This window comes from Achroia grisella, unplaced genomic scaffold (assembly GCF_030625045.1).
Source record: "Achroia grisella isolate CSIRO2021 unplaced genomic scaffold, CSIRO_AGI_Agris_v1 utg114, whole genome shotgun sequence".
Lineage (NCBI taxonomy): Eukaryota > Metazoa > Arthropoda > Insecta > Lepidoptera > Pyralidae > Achroia > Achroia grisella.
The window spans coordinates 9,722-30,329 of record NW_026712585.1 but is presented as its reverse complement, the minus strand read 5'-3'; the positions used below and the strand labels follow the sequence as shown (position 1 = coordinate 30,329).

Here is a 20,608-nt window from a genome sequence, read left to right as displayed (position 1 = left end):
TAATTGGGAAACACTGGTCTAGGGTATTCTTTTGAAATGGATGATAATGTTTTGGTACATCCGCTTGCACTAATGGTATATGCTGGTGGGGAGTCATCAGTGGAAGATGACAAGACAAGCATAAGATGATAATAATAATAATAATTATTATTATTTATTGCCAGAATAAAAGATAGATACACATTTGAGTTCATACACTGTTTGTTGAATAAAAATTATAAAAAAAATAACCTCTTAAACTACATATAAAATAGCAACAGTAGTACCTCATACTGCTTATTCTGGACAAAAAGGGCTGACTCAGCTGATGCTGTGAGCGTAACGTTTACATATACGGCGCACAGCGCTGATTTTCAGTCAGTCCCTCTCACTTAACGAAATATAAAATTATGCGAGCTACTTCACTGTCCAAGAATTGATAATTTTTACAATTTTTTACAATTAAAACATAGAAATTCAAATAACAAAGAGATATAAATATAGATGAAATATTGCATCGTAAAATAAATAAATAGGATGTGTAGCTGAGAAGAAGAATAAGAATATAAGTATATACATATAAATTATATTGGATAATATTAGCTTTTTTTATTATTTTTTAGAAGGTCACTCTTATTTCAACTAAGTTTTCGTTTAATTTAGTTGTCTAGTAATTCTCGTCTAGTTTTAATCAATACTTAAAACTAAATTGGGACATTTCAACTTGAAGAGGCGGAGGCAAATCATTCCATATTTTGGCCGCAGAGAACTTAAAACCTCCTCTAGTTGCTGCCCTCCTATGTATCGGTAACGACATTTGCGTTTTGTATTGGTTTCGAGTGTTGAAGGAATGTAGATCACTCATCCAGGTGAATTTGTCATAGAGATACTCTGGTTTCTTTCTATGTACCACTTAGTGAATCAGGCTTGTGAGGTGAAGTATTCTCCGTTGGACCATTTTCAATACTGTATTTTTATTTAAGAATGGGGTGATACGAGCTCGCCGTGGCATACTGTAGCAGAAACAGGTGGACGAATTTTGTACTCTGTGTACAGCGCTAGATGTCCGTGCCAGCAGTCTAGGCCCGTAGACAGTATCACAGTAATTGAATTGCGACAAAACCAGTGTTTCTACAAGTGTCACTCTAACCTTTTCAGATAAGTATTCTCTTAATCCGTAGAGCACTTTCAGTTTATAAAATGCAATTCTGGTTTTCATGTTTATATGTTCTTCATAGCGCAGACCGCTGTCCAACATGAGCCCTAGATTTCTCACCAAGTTTACTCTTTCCACTGGTTGTCTACATACAACTATGTTTGGCTGTGATTTACTACATACTGACACTGACATTGGGGACCCAAAACAATGTATTGAGATTTTTTGGGATTCAATATTAAATTATTACATGATGCCCACTCGGAAATAATACTGAGGTCGTCATTGATTTCTGTAATAGTTCTATCCACCAGGAATTTGTTATGATGGTTTCCAGAGGAAATGGCGTGAAGGTTAACCTGGCCAAATATGTCATACATTGCTAGCAAATTGCTAGGGTTCTTTATCCACATTACTAACAATCGTCTTTCCCCCCAGTCTAGGGTATAAACTCACGCCACCTCATCGCTAATGTACCTATATATACACCCAGTTCTCGATTAAGCTGCGCCTAATACTTAACAAAAATGTGAGAGTAACAGATAATATTTCTATGTGTACGACTGGAATAAAATTATTAAACAATTTTTGTAATAGATATTAGAAAGTCGTAAAGTTTGTATGTTTATTTATTCGAGGTTATCTCCGGTTCTGCTGATTCAATTTTAAAAATTGTTTCATTGTATCTAAGATATATTATCTCCGAGTGCTATAGGCTATCATGCTACGACCAACAGGAGCATGAAAAATGTTGCAAAAAATATTTGTTTTAAGTGCATCCGCGTAAACGGTTAAAATTACATTAAATGTGTAATGAACTGTTCATTTTTAAAATGAATATTTACGAAGCTATTTTTGATATTGATCTTTAAGCAAATAAATACGTTATTTATTATAAGTCATTAATTTTGAACAAAATTGTGATTTACGGCATTTGATTTTAACGAATACTTTAGGAGATATCTTAGTTTTAATAAAACTAGAATTTTACTGACTGACTGACATACTCGTATCAACGCAGTTTACGAATTCTTATAAAAACAAATAGTTAAAATAAAATGTAATTTCATGGCGATAAAGTTTACAGCAAGTTAGGGAGTCTCTCAGAAGATAATGCTAAACTAAAAGACTGACTATGAATTCGTCTCTGGCTCTGGCTAAAATATATACTACTGCGACTTTGTAAGGCTGGTAATCGCAATATCAATAAGTTATATTTTTTTTATTTGGACCTCAATCAATTGGTGTCGAGCAAATCTAACTGTTATAGGATTAGGAAGCTTGCCACGATAGTAAGGCCAGATACGACTTTATTGTATAGATTTAAAATGACAACAATGAATAAAAATATTTAAACATTTTATGAATGCTTTAAAAGAGCAAGAACAATTTTATAGTGCGTTGTAAATTTGTCTCAGATATTATTTTTTATAACCCCGAAATTAATTGAAGTGACAATGAAAAACTGCGCTCTAAATATTAAGAATTGAGAAATATTCTTTTGCAAATAATTTTTATAAGAATATTTCTTGAGTCATACTTTTTAGAATGCGATATTTCGAGTTTTGTCATTTGAATTTTTTTAATTTATAACAATTAAGTAATAGCAATGTTTTATTTTAGTGGTAGGTACATTTTATTAAGTAGATACAGTTTTTATGACAAACGTATTTTTGCAAAATTTGGAATGTAAAAAAATAAATATGTATGTATTATTAGTATGTATATATTATTAGTGAAATATATCATCTCATATTCTATACATGATTACTCTATCATAAATACCTAAGTTTTAATAGTAATAATTGATTGGATATTTAATACTTACTATGAGTGTAGGTTCTACCATAATATAATTCAAGTAATAGAATTTCACTACACAATTCAGAATCGCCGGTTACAACATTTATATATAAATTTCCACACTTATTTTCGTCTATGTATATTTTGCAGTGTATATTAGGCATAGTTTCACTTTTACATTCAGTTATGTTCACTGATCGATTTTTAGATTTGACTGAAAATAAAAGAGTGTCAAAAAAAATATTGGGACTTTTACAAGACTGTGAGCCTTAGATATAGTTATAGTGCAAGATGTTAGATATTAGACAACAGAGATTCCTCGTCAGACCTTGGTTTTTCTGTTTAACTACAACACAGAGAATCGTGACGACAAATTCTCTCTTATTCGCTTTCCTTGTGGTAGATACACAATATTATACGATATAGTTCGACGGTAACTAAATTAGACGCGATACTAAGCTGTAGTATCGCGTCTAATTTCGTATAAATGTATGGTATTTCAAGTAGATTACGTAAAATAACGGAATGTGTCCGTGTACGTCATGTAATTCACAAACTTGAATGAATGAATGAATCTGTCTTTTTGTAATACACAATAGTTAATACACATAGGGCAATTTTCATTTAAAATCAGTAGGCAGAATTGCGGGATCCAGTTGGTATTTATGACATATATTAATTAGATAAGAATCTTTCACTACTTTTACATTAACCTAATTTTATCTCTTACCTACATCTATACTTGAAAACTGTGGATAAGATAGTTATAGGAATTGCTTTAGGCATTCTCCTTTCTGATATCTGCGATAATGTACAAACCTTGGAAGTAAAATGTTGTAGCTCTTGCGGGTATGTTCACTAGAGTTAGATTCAGATCTAGAAAACCAGTACTATAATTTATAACGTCATGTTCTGAAATCATTATATAATTATTAATTTATATGTTTTTTTACATAACATATTAGGGATAAGTGTCCAAAAAAATCAAGACATCTCATAACATCAGTTCTTCAGAGAACATGTAAATCTTAGAACGTGCTCTATTATATATATCGAGCTGTGAATGATTAACGCAGATAAAATTATTATAGAGCGAGCATTGTGGCTTATTGGATACTTCGATATTATTCTGACGGCCTCGCTGGTCAGGTAGTTTAGCATATACGAGCATATACGAGGAATCGTACCCGCGACCATCGGAAGTAACTTTCGATTGTGGAATGAACTACTGCCGAGGTTTTCTCGACCCCGACTTATGTCGGAAGGTAGAAATTCGATTCTGGCATAATAAAAATACATTCTGTTGATGAACAAATTATATCATCGCTATATTATTTTGTTATATAACTATTTTGAAGATACTTACCGGATTCACAAGTCACAGTTACTATAAACAAAAATATGATAATGTATAATAAAATAGACTTCATATTTATTAGATTAATAGAAATAAAACAAAAGCACGTCTACACTAATATTTCAGGAATACGATATACTTGGTGAGTAATGAATAATCAAATTAATGAGTAATTCTATATTTGTCTGTTTTTATGTACCAATGTAATACAAGGAAAACTGTAAGGCGTATAAAAACGACGAATATTAATTTCTATATTATAATGTTTTTAATAATATTGCTTTATATTCATTATATCCTATCTCCCTATCATTTAGATACAAACATCACGGCTCTGGAATTTCCTGAACACATAGCACATTATTTACTATACCAGCTATTTAGTATTTATCTACTATCAAATAACTTAACTGCAATGTACGGCTTTTTATTTGACGACTTACTTGGAAGCAAATCCGGCATAAAGTTGAATACACGTCTCATAAATAAGATTACAATAAATTTAATACGTTTAAATATCAACCAGTAATAATACACTTTGTATTTATTATCTGCGTCTTACTACGTGATCATATGCTACAGAATATAAAATATGGTTCGAATCAGTTCCTTCCGCTGGCAAAGGCATCGGAGGTCGAGGTTTCTTGAATTTCCGACAAAGAACAAAATATAGAAGAATCAGTATTATTCCAACCAACACGATATATGCGATTATTGAACCTGAAAAGAAATAGGAATATTCAATAATACTAATAATTTTATTTGTAAATGATTTTGGGTACATTATATTAGCGGGGCCAATCGACTTCTTTTTTATTGAAGCACTCTTGTTAATTATATATAGGTATTGTTTGTTATAAGCCCCTGGAAATCTATTGCAAGGGCTACGTTTTCAATATCATATTGAAGAACAAAGTGTGCTAACAAGAGTGCTTCAATAAAAAAGAAGTCGATTGGCCCTACTATATTTATATTTGTAACAGTCTTCGTCGGAATATTGAATTGTACAATATAGCTATGTTTGTTACTGTTCACAGAAATCTCTAACAAGCTGTCTAGGTCGCTGTATCCGTGCTGTTCACTAACTTCTACAACATAACATGAAAAATGGCTATTATTGGCTTAGACACAAGTTCAATAGCCATATTGAACTATTTTTCGTGCTCGGTGATCTATTTCTATATGCATTGCGCCTACATTAACAGTACTAGATGTCGCCCGAGTCTATGTACTACGTATGTATTTTTATTTTGTAATTAAATCTGTTTTTTAAATATTCGTCTATTATTTTGTTGCACTCCGTCTGTCAGTCCGTTCCGTTCCGTGGTACCGATCCGGCGCAGTAATACTTACCATATACAACATATTTACGCATTTAGACATTCTAAACAAGCTCACTGCTCACCTAATGAAAACTGGTAACTGGAATTCCCGGTGGTCTAGGGTATTCTTTTTGAAATGAATGATAATAGTTCTGGCGGGGAGTCATCAGTGGAAGATGATAAGACAAGCATAAGATCAGGTCAGTTATGATGGAGATATTCAGTGGATATATATAGCAGTAAATGTAATTTAATCTGGTTTCATCACAGTTGCACGTTACACATGACTGTTACTTAGCACCATGAATACTAATTTTAAATGTAATGGATTATACTTTTTATTCTAATCAATGTATATCCATTTGCCAGAAGAGTGAATTTTAAAATTTCAGATTGTAAATTTAAACATATTAAAATTCCACTTACCACTGCCTGGATTACAATTGTTATCATTGGATTGATACTTGTAAGACAGAAAGTTTAAATCTCTTCGTACTCTCCTCGTACATACTGTTGTGTTTATATCTCTAAAATTTTTGCATTCGTATTCAATGCAAATAAGCCTTGAATAGTTGCTGTTGAAATTAAAGTTTAAATTAATACGTAATTCTTCACGAATTTGTAGGACCATGTTATCTTCTGAAATATAAAAAAAATATTTAGTACTATTGAATTTAAACAGAACTGAATTTTAATTTTATTGACAAGCATTAAAGAAAGTGTATGTGATAAAAAGGATAGATAGACTAACGTCAATACTACGTTATGTAGCATTATTGTAAAGAATTAGATTATTAAGATGGTATTTTTTATAAGCTGGATATTGATATGTATATAAACTTTCCATTTCTTACCCCAAAATTAAATGCCTTACATACGGCAATAAAGTCAAAAGTAACATTGGACTATTAGTGGAGGAGATAAAATAATTCAGGCCTCAGGGGAAACACATACACTTCCGATGGTCGCGGGTTCCGTTCCTCGCATGATGGACAACATTTGTCTTTATTAATAGATTATTTGTATTGGTCCCTAGTTGAATTCTATGTATATTATGTTTGTATGAAAAACTGTATTAGTTGTCCAGTACCCATAACACAAGTTCTGTTTAGTTTGGGACTAGATGGCGCTGTGTGAAATATTCAGGGCGTTAGCAGGGGATATGGCAGTATTTTTTAATAATGCATTAAAAAATAGGACTTACTGTTTAATAATAACCACCTTGAATGTATACCTTTACACGTTATATCGTAGGTCATATTCTCATAATACTGTATATATTCTTTATCACTGTTATTTTCAGCATCTAAAAAAATGTTATTATTAAAGTTTTTAAACTAACTGAGACCGCGATTTAATACCTGTATAACAAGAAAAATGGGTACTTTAATAATCCATACAGGTGCCTTTACAAAAAAGTTATTATATTATTATTTTTATAGTACGCAACACTAACAATAAGTAAAGGATTTAGTGTGACCCTGGCACTAGGGCTGGCAACTAGTTTTACAGTTATAACATTTTGTACCACGAGTATTTATGAGTACTTTTTTTACTGCAGTCACTATTCTGCACAATCCCTCCCCCTTGCGTCTCGTTTATTATTCTGAAATTGAGCGTATATACGAGTATACAACTTATATTACTTATTAGAATAAGGCAAATTTTTAAGGTAATCAACACCATGTGATATGTAATACATAATATGAAACAATAGATTTTGTACCTAAAGTATAACATGTACTGTGTTCTTAGGTGAAAATACGGTAAAAGTATATTAATATTTTAACTTGTGTTTATCGAATATGCCAGGACTCTATACACAACTACCAAAAAAAAAAAAACAAAATAATGTCTTACTTATTTTCGTAAAATTTACAAATATTGTTTTAACCTCTTCTGTATTACTTTCATTTTTATTTCCACTCGCTTTTAATGTTTCGCTACATATAAATTTGGTGTTATTGTCAAAATGGTACAAACCGATGTTTACTTTCAAGGAATAGTGTGGTAATACTTGTAAAAGTATTAAATCTAAAAGAAAAATGCAAATATAGAAGATATGTACAATAATACGCATTCTATTATTTTAGGTTAAAAAACCATTAATAACAACAATAGTGAACTAAGTATACAATACTGATTTCCAAGTATTATTTCGAGAACAAAAACAAAGAAAGAAAGTCTTGCTGTGAAAGTTACGTGGATTTATTCCATTAGTAACTATAAAAGTAAAAAGTTATACAATGTTCATATATTTACCTGTTTTCGAACCGTAATTTAGACGGTGGTACATATTCAAACTATCCTGGTTGCCTTCAAATTGTCTTGTACATTCATGTGAAAATTTCCGTTCATTATATATTACAGTGGGCTCCGAAATCTTTTGGGATTTTTGTGAATCTTTAATATATGTATAATATAATATTATAGTTATTAACAGTTTTGTTATAAGGAAAGTAGACACTGGAACTGCTGCACCTATTTTAGAAAATACTTCACAATTTGTAGGTATCTACGTTATTATGTAGTATGCCTATATATACAAAACTCCTAAAGTGCGACCAATGTGTGGTACATTGTGCGAAACATGAGCGGGGCTACTAGTATTATCACAATTAAAAACTGGATAGGCAGGCGATGATGGTTGTTAAGGCATTTGCTGACACAGATACTGTCTTGAGATGCCTGTTTCGGACGGTATCTGTGTAATGTAACTAGGAGAGAGCCGACAATCAGTTGCCATGCTTACGGAGGTTACGAGGACATGACGTAATATAATCTGGAAGAAAGTACGGCGTAACAAGCCGGAGCGGCATCGCACCTCGTCAGTATGATAAAGACCGACCGAATCGACCCCTTGCTGACGAATGTAATTTGCAGTACAGTTAATAGCGACAAGCCGTGGCTGGCGGTAACATCCTTCTGTGAGGAATTACGCAAAAGGAGGCAGCGTAAAGAGAACTGGAGTAGACGCCAGCAAAAGGATCAGAATCCTTTTACTCCTCTTATCCCCCGCAGAAGAGTCCGGCTTAATGGCCAACAGGTGTGCCCAACTCTGCCCCACCTCTATCCCCAGTTAGGGCTGAAGTGCTACATGTTAGTGTGATGTCCGTAGTGTTGTTCATGAATATAGGCGACACTTACCACTTACTACCTGGTTAACTTGTTTGCCATTCCAAATGCCTAAAATAAATCATTTCATATATAATATTTTAAAAATTAACAAGAAACAATATACATTTTATATTGGTTATAAAACTGGTTAACTTTCTTACCTCCTTTTTCTGAGTCCTTTTTTGTAATTTCTTTAATGACTAATGAATCGGTTTGTATTGATTCTAAAACAAACAGTTGAAGAGCGTGATAATTAATTAGTATGTACAAACCAGAACATCTTACTGAGTGAGCAGCACTTAATATTTTTTTTTTTATATATGTAAACAAATGCTTACCAATACATTCTTTTTTCATGTCTATTTTTAATTCACGGTATATATCCTTAGGTTCTCCTGTAAAAGCATGTGCTCAAGTTTAATTTCATATGAGAGCGTAGTGGTTCAGTGGTCCACTACTCAACTTAAAGCTTAACATAAAGAAAGAAATTACAGAACAATTTAATCCGAGATAAGGAATATGGACAAGAGTTGCATTCACCATATTGCTACCACTGTGGTATAAATACGTGTTTCGTATTTTAATAAGCGCATTTTTTTAAAGAAATACATTTAATATATATAGCTAACTATAAATTCTTAAAAAAATACCATAACAATATAATTTATTTAAAAAAATACATTTTTTCGTTTTACAACTATTAATAAATATATGTATTTACATTTGGTTTAATGTTATCTATATAAAAGATTAATTCGTAATTATTTTATGTATCCCACCTTTAAAAATATGTACATGCATAAGTGAAAAATATCGTCTCACATGTTAGGGATAAAAAGCAGAGGAGCAAAAGAATTATGAACTTCTTTACCTTCAACTTAGGGTTTCTGTGCCTATTCTTATTTGAAATATTATTTGATACTTACTGTATGTATGCCGCTTTATATAGTATAATGAAAATAGTAAATATTTACAACACAGTTCATTATTGCTGGATTCAAAGTTTATGTACAAATACCCAGATGTACTCTCATTTATGTGTAATGTGCACACAATTGTGGGTAGAGTTTCATTCACACATACTTTATTTACAATTGTATCTTTAGGTTGTACTGAAAATAAAAATATGTGGTGTTAAATTAGAGTCTTTTGAGAATATCTACAGGCATAGACGGTGAACTTTAAACATTTGTTATTACCCTACTGGACAACTGAACTGACAAGTACTTTGAGCAGTAGAAGTATGAAATCGGAATTTCCCTATAGATGGTGCTCGGCATCAGTTTAAAGACCATAAGACCGCTTCTGTAGCTTCATCTTCTTCCTCTAACAGCCGATGAAGTTTGTCAACATAGAATAACCCGAGTTTCATATACTACCGGTATATTTTTCCATAACCTCAAACATGTCAAGTTTTGTGCCTACGAATTATGATTTAGGGACAGCTGCTATCATTTGAAAAAAGATTGGTTTTTGCTCTTGGCAAAACTCAATGATTTGAGTGGTTTAAAAAATTTGAAAGTGCTATCATTTGAAGAAAACTGCTGCAGAATCGCATAAAATGTTTGTCGAAGCATACGGTGAACATGCTCTTGGCAAAACTCAATGATTTGAGTGGTTTAAAAAATTTGAAAGTGGTGATTTTGACGTGAAAAACGAGGAGCATGGGAAACCACCGAAAAAGTTCGAAGACATGGACTTGCAAGCCTTATTGGATGAAGACGATAATTAACAATAACTCAACAAGACCTCGTGGAACAATTAAATGTGACGCAAAAAGCAGTATCTCTTCGTCTGAAAGCTGTGAGAAAGATTCAGAAAGTGGGAAAATGGGTACCACATGAACTAAACGAAAGGCAGCAAGAAAATCGAAAAACCACTTTTTTTTTTGGCGTGGCATTCATAACCTGCCGAAAAGGTGGGAAAAATGTATAAATTCCAATGGATCCTATTTTGAATAAATAACTTTTGAAATTTACAAACATGATATTATACATAGAAAACACTAGACATCTTAAATATATATACGAAATAATGTATGAAATAATTTTTGTAGACTTACATTTATGTCCTAAGAAGTTTATACATAAAAGTATCTACGTAAAAAACAAAAATACTTATAACGCAATTTATACAAAAAAAATCCGGTTTCATACTTCTACACCTACGTATATATTTTTTGTAAATATCTACATATTATACATAGAAAACACTCGAGACTGATACAAATAAACATATTCATGAATACAAATGTTTGTAGAGTCCGATGAATCGAATTTGTGACCTTCGAAAGTAAAACGGCGCGGCGTGGAATACCGCTAGACCTACAAGGTTGTAAAATTGTATTTAAATTTCAACAATTTCTTTAGCGTGCATTCATAAAGCCGTGTTGTATAAGTACAAACCTTGAAAGTAAAATTTTGTAGCTAATGCGGGTAATTTCTGGAAAGTTAAATTCAGATGTAGAAAGTCAGCACCATAATTTATAATTTCTAGGTCTCCTAAAATCAAACATTAATGCAGATAATTATAGCGTCATTGTATATCAGTTTACATAATATTTATAATAAAACTTCGTATAACTATATTTTAAGAAATAGAAATAAAACGAAAAAGAGTTCGTATTAAAAAAAAACACAACGACAGCAACTTTTAAATTAAATAGGTCAGTCTTCAGTTTTGATCAAGTTCGGAACATCGTTCGTTTCCAACCAAGTTTGGGTAGATCAAACTTTAAGACGGCTTAAAACCTTATCCACGGCTTGGTGATGGATTGGTGAACTATCAGACGGCAATTGTAAGTAGCTATGACGTGGTCTAGTGTTTTGAGTAGTCATGCTCACTAAAATGTCCAGACTTGTGGCGGTGCGGCGTGGTGGGCCGGGTCATTGGGCTCCCTAAAATATGGTCGAGCGCAGTATAGGCTAACTCATCCGTCATACTCGTGAACGGATGCTGCTTGTAGGGACTGGTCTGCTCTAATCACTATGACTGATTTCCTCTTACTAATTGTTTAACCAGTTGGTTATATATTCAATATTTTTCTATTTTAGTATTTAATTGAATTAGTGCTAATTGGTGGTTTGTATTCACACACTTAAACTTAAAAATGTAAAGTAAGAATAAAATTATTTAAAAGAGCAACACGCAAGTTTCTTGCTCGTTCTTCTTGTGACGAGAAAGCTTTCCGAATGAGCGGTAGATTAAAAAAATGTGATGTCTCTTCAAAAGTGCTTCAATGTAAGTTTATTTGAATAAATGATTTTCTATTCTATTCTATTCTATTTCAGGTGAATATGTCACGATGTGGTAACTTACCTGACCTCATCATTCACTGATTCCCCGCTAGCGTAAACGTATAGCTCCGGCGGGTTAACAATACTATTGTCATCCAATAAAAAAACTTATACAAATGCTTTAAGAACACACTCGAAACTAGAACTAAACAGACATTGTAGTTTATTACATTACATTATGTACAGTAATATGTATAATAGTACTGTAATCTAGACATGCGGTAGCGTGTCAAGCCGAGTTTCAAGTAAACTGGCAAGCAGCACCGTGTGTATATTTACACGAACCATTTGGAGCCACTTTTGACCCCCTCATGACTCAAAAACTCTTTCACATAATCCTGTCAAATTTGGTTCATATATTGAGACTTGCGAGATAAATATGTGCTCCAAATTTCATAAACATATCTCAACCGGTTATTTAGATATTAATGTCCAAAAATCGTCATTTTTATCACAAATCAACTATAGATCAAAATTATAACCCAATTCCAGATGACCTAGGAAGTTCAAATTTGGCATGCAGATAGGTAATTAGGATAATAGAAAGGAAAAAATGGTAAATTGAACTGAAACTGGTAAATTGTTATCATTTTACTACAATTTTTCATTTTAATTGATTCTATTTCAACTTATACTGGACGAATACTAAAATTCTATGAAAACGTCGATTGCCACCAATTGACATTGATCCCTGGCGAAAATATCTCATCTTGTACTGGACGGAAAGTAATATTATATGAAAACGTCGATCATTACCAATTTACGTTGACCCCTTCACATCAGTGTCGATAACTAGCAAACTTCAAATATTGCATTGAGCGGTAAACACTAGGAGTATAGTCGAATTTCGTATTTATTATGTTATTAACTGAGATTTGGTATTTTTTTTTATAACACAGGGGACAAACGAGCATGCGGCTCACCTGATGGTAAGTGATTACCGCCGCCCATGAGCACCCGCAACACCAGGGGAATTGCAAGTACGTTGTCGGCCTTTTAAAAAGGAATAAGCTCTTTTCTTGAAGGCTTCAATATCGTATCGGTTCGGAAATACCATTGCTGGAAGGTGATTCCACAATGTGGTTGTGCGAGGCAAAAAGTTTATAGAAAACCGTACTGTGGAAGACCGCCATTCATCCAGATGATCAGGATGGTACGAAATATACTGTAGCCTTCGCAAGTTCTAAACATGTTACTTGTCGGTTCCTATTTTAATATTAGTAGTAACTAGCAATCGAAAGTAATAATTGGTATATGAGAACTGGCCAAGTTAGACCTTAGGCTACAGTATATTATCCTAAGTTATAAGAAGAAATGATATTTTATATTGTTATAAATACATTTCAGGACAGACCATTGAACTTGGCACCCATTTAGATCTCCTCTCTTTTGTCGTAGAAGTCAACAATCAAGGCATATATCATAATATTAAACTCGGCTATCATTTCACATTTATGTTTTTGATGGGATATTATATTATCTGTGATAGTACACAAAGTCATGTAGTCATAATACAGTGCAAGAGTAGGTACTTACGGGGTAGACTATTGGCTGTGCCCATTAACGATTTAGTATATAATGCAGTACATATTAAGTACGTTAATATTAATTTTAAATAACACACAGAATACACCATTTTGTGTCACTGAAATAACCCACGCAACATTTGTTATAATTATACAATAAAATAGCTAGGTATTATGATTAATATGTACACGTCAAGTCAGGTTTGAGATGACTCACATTGAGGAGAATCTCAATATATAATAGTAGGACTAACTTATCGTTTCAACCGATTTATAAAGTGTGTAGCTAATATAATACTAATAATCATATTATTCTTGGACAATTCACACAGCGCCATCTATAGTTTATTTTATTCCAGGAGACAAATGTGACATTAACGATGTTAGCAGGTTTTTGAAATTTTTAAATAAGTATGTGGTGCTATCGAAAATTAATATTAGTTACCCACCCATTTTTATATGTTAATCGTAAAGAATGTGTAGGTGTTTGTTTAAAATTACATTAACATAAAATAAATAAAGTTAGATATTATATTTAGATATTAATTTGACATTTACTCCTGTCAAATTAGTTTCCGTGTTTAAAAAACTATAATCCCAAGCTAAGCAGAGCTTGTGTTATGGGTACTAGACAACTAATAGATATAGTTAGATAGGTTATTTTTTGTAAATACATATGTACTATTACATAGGAAAACGCTGACCTATATAAAAAATAATACGCAGGAATACAAATGTTTGTACTGTGCGAAGATTCGAACCTGCGACCGTCAAAAATAAAGTGGTGTGCTAAACCGCTAGGCCACCATGGCCGTCAGTTATGCTTGTATTTTATGTGTCATAAATTCTAGATTATTTTTTTCATACTTTGAAACATATAGTTTCTAAGTATAAGAATTCAGAGAAGAGGAAATTTTGTAGTAAATAAAGATGTTCACCTCTCTCGACGTTACGACGTGACTGGCACCACGGATACGGTTTCACATGATAACGTAATGTCGTAGTGCTGTTGATATATCTAGGCAAGATTACCACTTACCATCAGGTGGACCGACAGATTGTTTGTAATTTTAATTATCTAAAAAAATACGCTTTTTATTCGAATTAATATAGATCGAATATGATATAATATTAGAGGTTCGAATTTGGAATAAATTTCAATAATATAGTGAATAATATAATAATTAAAGATGTTATAAGCAAAGATCCTTAAAATCGAAATACTGTGCAAAAACCATAGAGATAGATAGTTAAATAGATAAATCTTTTATTTGCGTTAAAGGCACACTCACAAGGAAAATCACTAATTTCTAATTTTCAAGTACTATCCAGGGACACACGCAAAGACGCATGTAACAAGGCCGCCGCATCTAACCAACCCTATTATATTATCAGTGACTATACTAAAAACATACAAAAAATATTAGAAATTGCTATAATAAATAAACAAAAACGATAAAAGACAAGAAAATAAAACTGTTACAGAGCAATTTAACAAACTTTTACGAGAGTTGGCACTGCTCTTATGAGAATTGTACTCTATAGATACATTTATATTTTATGTGAAAGGCGACATAGCCAAAACACTAAATTATCTGTATATTTACAGTACATGTTACAAGAGAGCAGTGATACTTATACTTCAGGTGTAATACCTGTAATTACGCAACATTCTTCCATTTGATTACCTATAACCAACTTCACTTAATTGTAGCATACATATAAACATATTATTATATTTAATTTGTGTATTTTAATGTCTAACATTACTATTGTAATTATATTTATATTTAAAATTATATATTTTATACGTAGTATTAATAATAAGCCTAAACAATTCACACAGTGCCATCTGGTCTCAAGCTAGGCAGAACGCTTAAATATGTAGTTAAGCGTTCTTGCAACGCAATTAATATGTTAAAATTTCATATAACATCAACCCAACCCTTATTAATATATGTTATATTATATGCGATTTATGTGATCATATATTTCAGAATATAAAATGTTTGAGTCAGTTGCTTGTTCCGGCAAAGGCATTGGAGGTCGGGGTTTCTTGAAAATGCAACAAAGCAGCGCAGACAGTAGAATCAGTATTATTCCAACCAACACCACAAATGTTATTATGGACACTGAAAAAAATAGTTACCTACATTCAATCAAACATTTAAAAACCAGTTAGCTTCAATAAGAAATAAAATTTGGCAGTTTTGGTCAAGTTTTCTTTTCTTTCAATTCTATATTATATTCTTCACGCCTCTTCTTCATAATATCATATCATGAAGAACTATGAAGAATATACTATAGATATCATATCAGTTATTATATATATTAAGTATGATGTTTGGATTTGTATTATTTTGCTCAAGTAAGTTTTTTACGTAAGTAAGTTTCCGAAACCACAAACATTCAGTGCGGAAACACGATCTACTGGAAGTATAACGCTTTCAGTAGCTGTGGTCGTATTTCCTGATCGTTCACATTAGTGATCTAACCTTCAAGTCTGGGGTGAATACATTTCTTCTGGGTGAGTACATCCTAGGTCTCGCCACCATTATTCCATCAGATGACCAGACCAGACCAGATCAAGACCATTGGTAAGACCAAGCGCAAACGTATTTACAATAAAAAAAATATTTTTTAGGATTCAAAATCTGTGAAAAACGTAACACTGGCTCTATTTTTTAAAACATTATACACTTAGGCTTACAATTTACGATTTTTCTAGAATGTTAAACAAACAACGGTTCACCAAATGGAAAGTGGTAATCGTTAGTAAAACACAGTGCTGTGAACTTAGTACTACCTAGTAGGTATATTTAGAAAGTGTTTCTTCAAATATCAGTCATGTTTCTAATTAAATTTAATAAAATTAAAAAAAAACTAATTTAATTTAATCTACTACTTTCAATTTGAAAGTAGTAAATTAAATTAAATTAGATATATACGCAATCATAATTATACACGTATATATAATTATGTCTTACTTGATAATGTATGTGGTGTCTTACTAACTGAAGGGTAAAGTTTAAAATTTCAGAGGGAGAATTAGTAAAAAAGCTTACCAGTTATTAATTTATTATAGCTACTATTGGAGTCGTATTCATAAGATATAAAGGTTAAATCTTTTCGTATTACTCTCGTACATAGTGTAGTATTTATAGAGTTCATATTATAGCATTCGTAGTCAATGCAAATCATCCTTGAATGTTCACTGATATTTAAATTAACACGGTTTTCTTTTTGAATTCCAACAATTCTGTTATGATCTGAAATAAAAAAAAACATATTTTAACAGAACTAGTTTGCAGTGCATATCGTAACTAGTGGCATGCCTTGATTGAGACCAACAGTATATCCAACAGTAAATTTCAGTTGGCTGAAAGATGATGATTGTGGTAGTGGAATATTAATTATTTATTTTATTGACAAACATTGCAAGTGATGGAAGAAACAGACTACTTAAATACTATCGAGCGCTACTAATGACCGAAGGGTGTAGTGAATCGGCGTTATCATGACAGATTGCCGTCGTCAGTGCAGATAATTTATACTTATATTTTATTATATTTCATATGTATGTTAGTGTGTAAGGTATTTGTAATATGGGCTGTATGGCCTGAATTGAATAATACACAAATAAAAAATATTGATCTAATGAGGAGTATTAAAATATTATACCTAGTTTTGTCATAAATATTGTTTGTTTGTGTACAAGGGAAAATGTTTATTTTTTCTATTGCATTTATTATTTATTGTGTATTAGTTTAAATATTAGTATAAAGATATATAGTATAAAGCTTATTCCAAATGATGTCTGTTGGCTGCAATACAGTCCTTTAAACGTTGAGGGCAGATATCGATAGAAGCACGCACTCTTTCCATCCACTCAAATACTTCACTGTCAATTTTATGGATTCCAAATTATCATAGCGTTTAGAGCAAGCCATACTCTTTAAACTGACTATATATCATAATCCATCTAATTCAGATCGGGACTAGATGACGGCTGGTCTTCAGTTTTGGTTAAGTCTGGAACATTCACTCCCTACCAGCTTGGGTGGATCGAGCTTTATTATACTCAATCGTAACAGTACTCATGACCAGACTTTGTATTATAATGTCTCAGCTTTCATAGCCAAATAATATTCTTAATACATTTCACCTTGATATTTATAAGTTATAAAGTAATAATCGTATCTGCGTACAGATAAAGCCAAAATAAAAACCGTAGAGTTTAAAGAACAATTATGTTTTAAAATGACTTGTATTGTTCACCTTACATTTGTCATAGTTCCTACTTACCATTTAATAACAACCACGTCGAATGTTTCCCTTTACACGTTGTCTGGTATGTCATATTATTATAGTAATATATATATGCTTTATCGGTGGAGTCTTCTTCGGCCTCTAAAATATATTTATTAAAACATTTAAAACTAGTGGTGCAGTGCATTGTACGTCCTGTGTACGAAATGTACACGTCATCGTTTGATGATAAATCTAACATAAACAATAAACAAAGCCTCTATAGCAGTTGCAATGGCATCTTTTATTTTATTAAATTGTAGGCGAACTAATATAATACGCATAAAATTATTATTCAGTGGTAGCCATACAAACATGTAAATAAATTTTATTATGTAAAAAAAGGAAATATAGGTATCTCAGCATGTAAATATATCGCTAAGACGATAAATTGATTTCGGGAATAGATTAATAATCCATAAGGTTATATAGTGCTTATAATATTAGCAATCAGAGTCAACGATGCAGGAACTATGAATGCCAACGAGGATCGTCGTACGGGGGTACAAGGTTTTTGAATAACGGTACGAGATACGATGAGATCATCCTCGTAAAATATTATACTAGATTTTGCCCTACAGAAGTTCATGAGTAAATTTTTCATTGCGTTCTTTATTTTCGTACAATGTTTTAGTGTAGGTATGTTTAAAAGGGTAGTAAAAATAAATGTTCTAGTAGCTATCGCATCGTCAGTGTCTGATATGACAATATTTCGTTCTTAAGCCTGTAAGCAATGAGGCAAATAAAGCCTTTATACGAGTATAGATACAAGAAATCATAGGCAAAAAGTTGCAACGCTGTCTAAAACTGTACCGTAGATAAGGTGATTTTTTATGTTCCATATTATAAGGAAAGCTTTATAGTCCAGAAATTTAATACTAATATGTATCGATAACGGGATTTAAAAGGTATACATATAAATATAGGTATATTATACTTTTACAAAGTTGCATGTAGGTATGTGTGTGTGTGTTTGCTTTGGTGGGAATGCGGTATAAGTATACCAGGCAAGCATACGAATACTAAATACTATCCAACTTACCCAGTATTTTTGAATGTATATAAATTGTTTCACTCTCTATCTGGTTACAGATTAATTCAGTATTATTGTCAAAATTGTACAAGTTCATTGTTAGTATTAGGTAATAATTTGATTCATGTCCTTGTAAAAATAATATATCTAAAAAACAATAAATTTTGGAAATAAGTAAGTCATATTAGAACTGAGAACTGTTATTATTTACCGTTTAATCTATTATTATTTACATATTCATCAGCATTGTCTTACCTCATCCCATTCTTTAAATAATATTATTTTTAAAACCCAATCAGTCAATAACAATTGTGAAGTAGGATACAATATAGATTTTTGGGAATTCTCTTGATAGTACTGTTAAAAAATAAAAATTTTGTTTAAGTTTATAGATTTACCAGTTCCGGGGAAGTAATTTAGACGGTGGGTCATATGATTTATTGACTGTTTGCTATAAACATTGCTTGTACATTTATGTGAAATATTCCGTACACTTGTGTCATAGTACCTTAGATTCTCCTTGTTCCTTGTAGAAGCTAAAATTTTACACAAAAGTTAATTATTACTATTATATAATAAAAATATTTTTACTACATTCCCTGTCGACTGTTATATTGTACTCAGAGGCATTATCGAGTAATTAAAACCTATCGGCCTGTCTTGGATTAATTCGGATATTGGTCAGATAGTTAGACAGAAGTATAAATAGACACACAAAGTTTTTGTTGGTGTCGGCCAGACTTGAACTTACAACCTCTTGGGTGTAATTCAGTGTAGTAAATCACGGGTAGTAACCACATTAGTAGTAGTCATTACTAATATAATTTAAAAAGTAGAACCTATGTTATCTGTGGTAAAATTAAGTGTGTATTACATGTACAGTTTATTATAAGTATATTGTTCCCACCACATATATGTAGTTATAATACAGATAATTGTTATTAAATTATTGTAAACGAGTTATTTATATGTTTAGTCGATCTATTTTTATGTAATTGAAATGACAAACAGATTCACGGCCCACCTGATAGTAAGTGATAACCGATGCCTATATACATGAATAAATATGGATATCACATTATTTGCACTTGTGGTACCCATTAGGGCTAAGATGTAATGCCTCTTATACTGTAATTCACTACTATTACACGTTATACTGAAACAATAGTATATACTGAACTGAACTGATATACACTGAATATATCTTCAGCTAAAATATGTGAGACTGAATTGTTATTGTATACTAACCTATTTCAGCCGCCAAATTTTTATACTGCTGATATTTTTTTTCAAAATCTATCTCAAATATATACTTTGTATACCCAACTAAATCTGACTAAAGCTCATGGAAATCACTGATACGTAAATTAAATAAACTATTAGATCCTACCCAAACAATTGAGGTAAACTAGTCTTCTGGCTGAGCTGAGCCTTAAAGCCTCACTAAAATAGTTAGGCTATATTAAATTTCTCTCCAAGAGAAATAAATTAAGTTCAACCAACTACCGAATGCTCTAGGAACATGTACCATATATATTATATGTACCTACATAGACACAGTAGTGTAAAGGTAGTATAGGAATTACTTACAACGACAGCAGGCTGTCTCCATTATAATTTCATTGTATAACAATGCAATATAAATTAAATATGAAGATTTAAATTTTAAATAACAAAAATTATGCGCCATCTTGGTTAAAATACTGTAATA

At 31.8% G+C, this 20,608-nt stretch overlaps 2 protein-coding genes across 3 annotated transcripts; both read right to left on the bottom strand.

Annotated features, from left to right (window-relative positions):
• Nucleotides 1-4,658: 4,658 nt before the first annotated feature.
• Nucleotides 4,659-11,241, bottom strand: LOC131850868 (uncharacterized). The gene is made up of 9 exons (XM_059201251.1): nucleotides 11,140-11,241; nucleotides 9,661-9,846; nucleotides 9,073-9,129; nucleotides 8,896-8,958; nucleotides 7,880-8,020; nucleotides 7,478-7,651; nucleotides 6,822-6,923; nucleotides 6,044-6,256; nucleotides 4,659-5,015 (listed from the first exon to the last, which is right to left on the bottom strand). Exons 3-9 carry the CDS (start codon nucleotides 9,089-9,091, stop codon nucleotides 4,843-4,845), a joined length of 885 nt encoding a protein of 294 aa, XP_059057234.1. The 5' UTR covers nucleotides 9,092-9,129; nucleotides 9,661-9,846; nucleotides 11,140-11,241; the 3' UTR covers nucleotides 4,659-4,842.
• A 4,178-nt stretch (nucleotides 11,242-15,419) lies between these two features.
• Nucleotides 15,420-20,608, bottom strand: LOC131850952 (uncharacterized). 2 transcript variants are annotated; one of them, XR_009357855.1, is made up of 4 exons: nucleotides 20,488-20,608; nucleotides 17,862-17,966; nucleotides 16,622-16,825; nucleotides 15,420-15,688 (listed from the first exon to the last, which is right to left on the bottom strand). XR_009357855.1 is itself a non-coding variant. In XM_059201374.1 (4 exons), exons 1-4 carry the CDS (start codon nucleotides 18,992-18,994, stop codon nucleotides 15,522-15,524), a joined length of 564 nt encoding a protein of 187 aa, XP_059057357.1. In that variant the 5' UTR covers nucleotides 18,995-19,037; the 3' UTR covers nucleotides 15,420-15,521. The 2 variants fall into 2 exon arrangements, 1 of the variants encoding a protein (XP_059057357.1); XM_059201374.1 differs by lacking the exon at nucleotides 20,488-20,608 and adding an exon at nucleotides 18,907-19,037.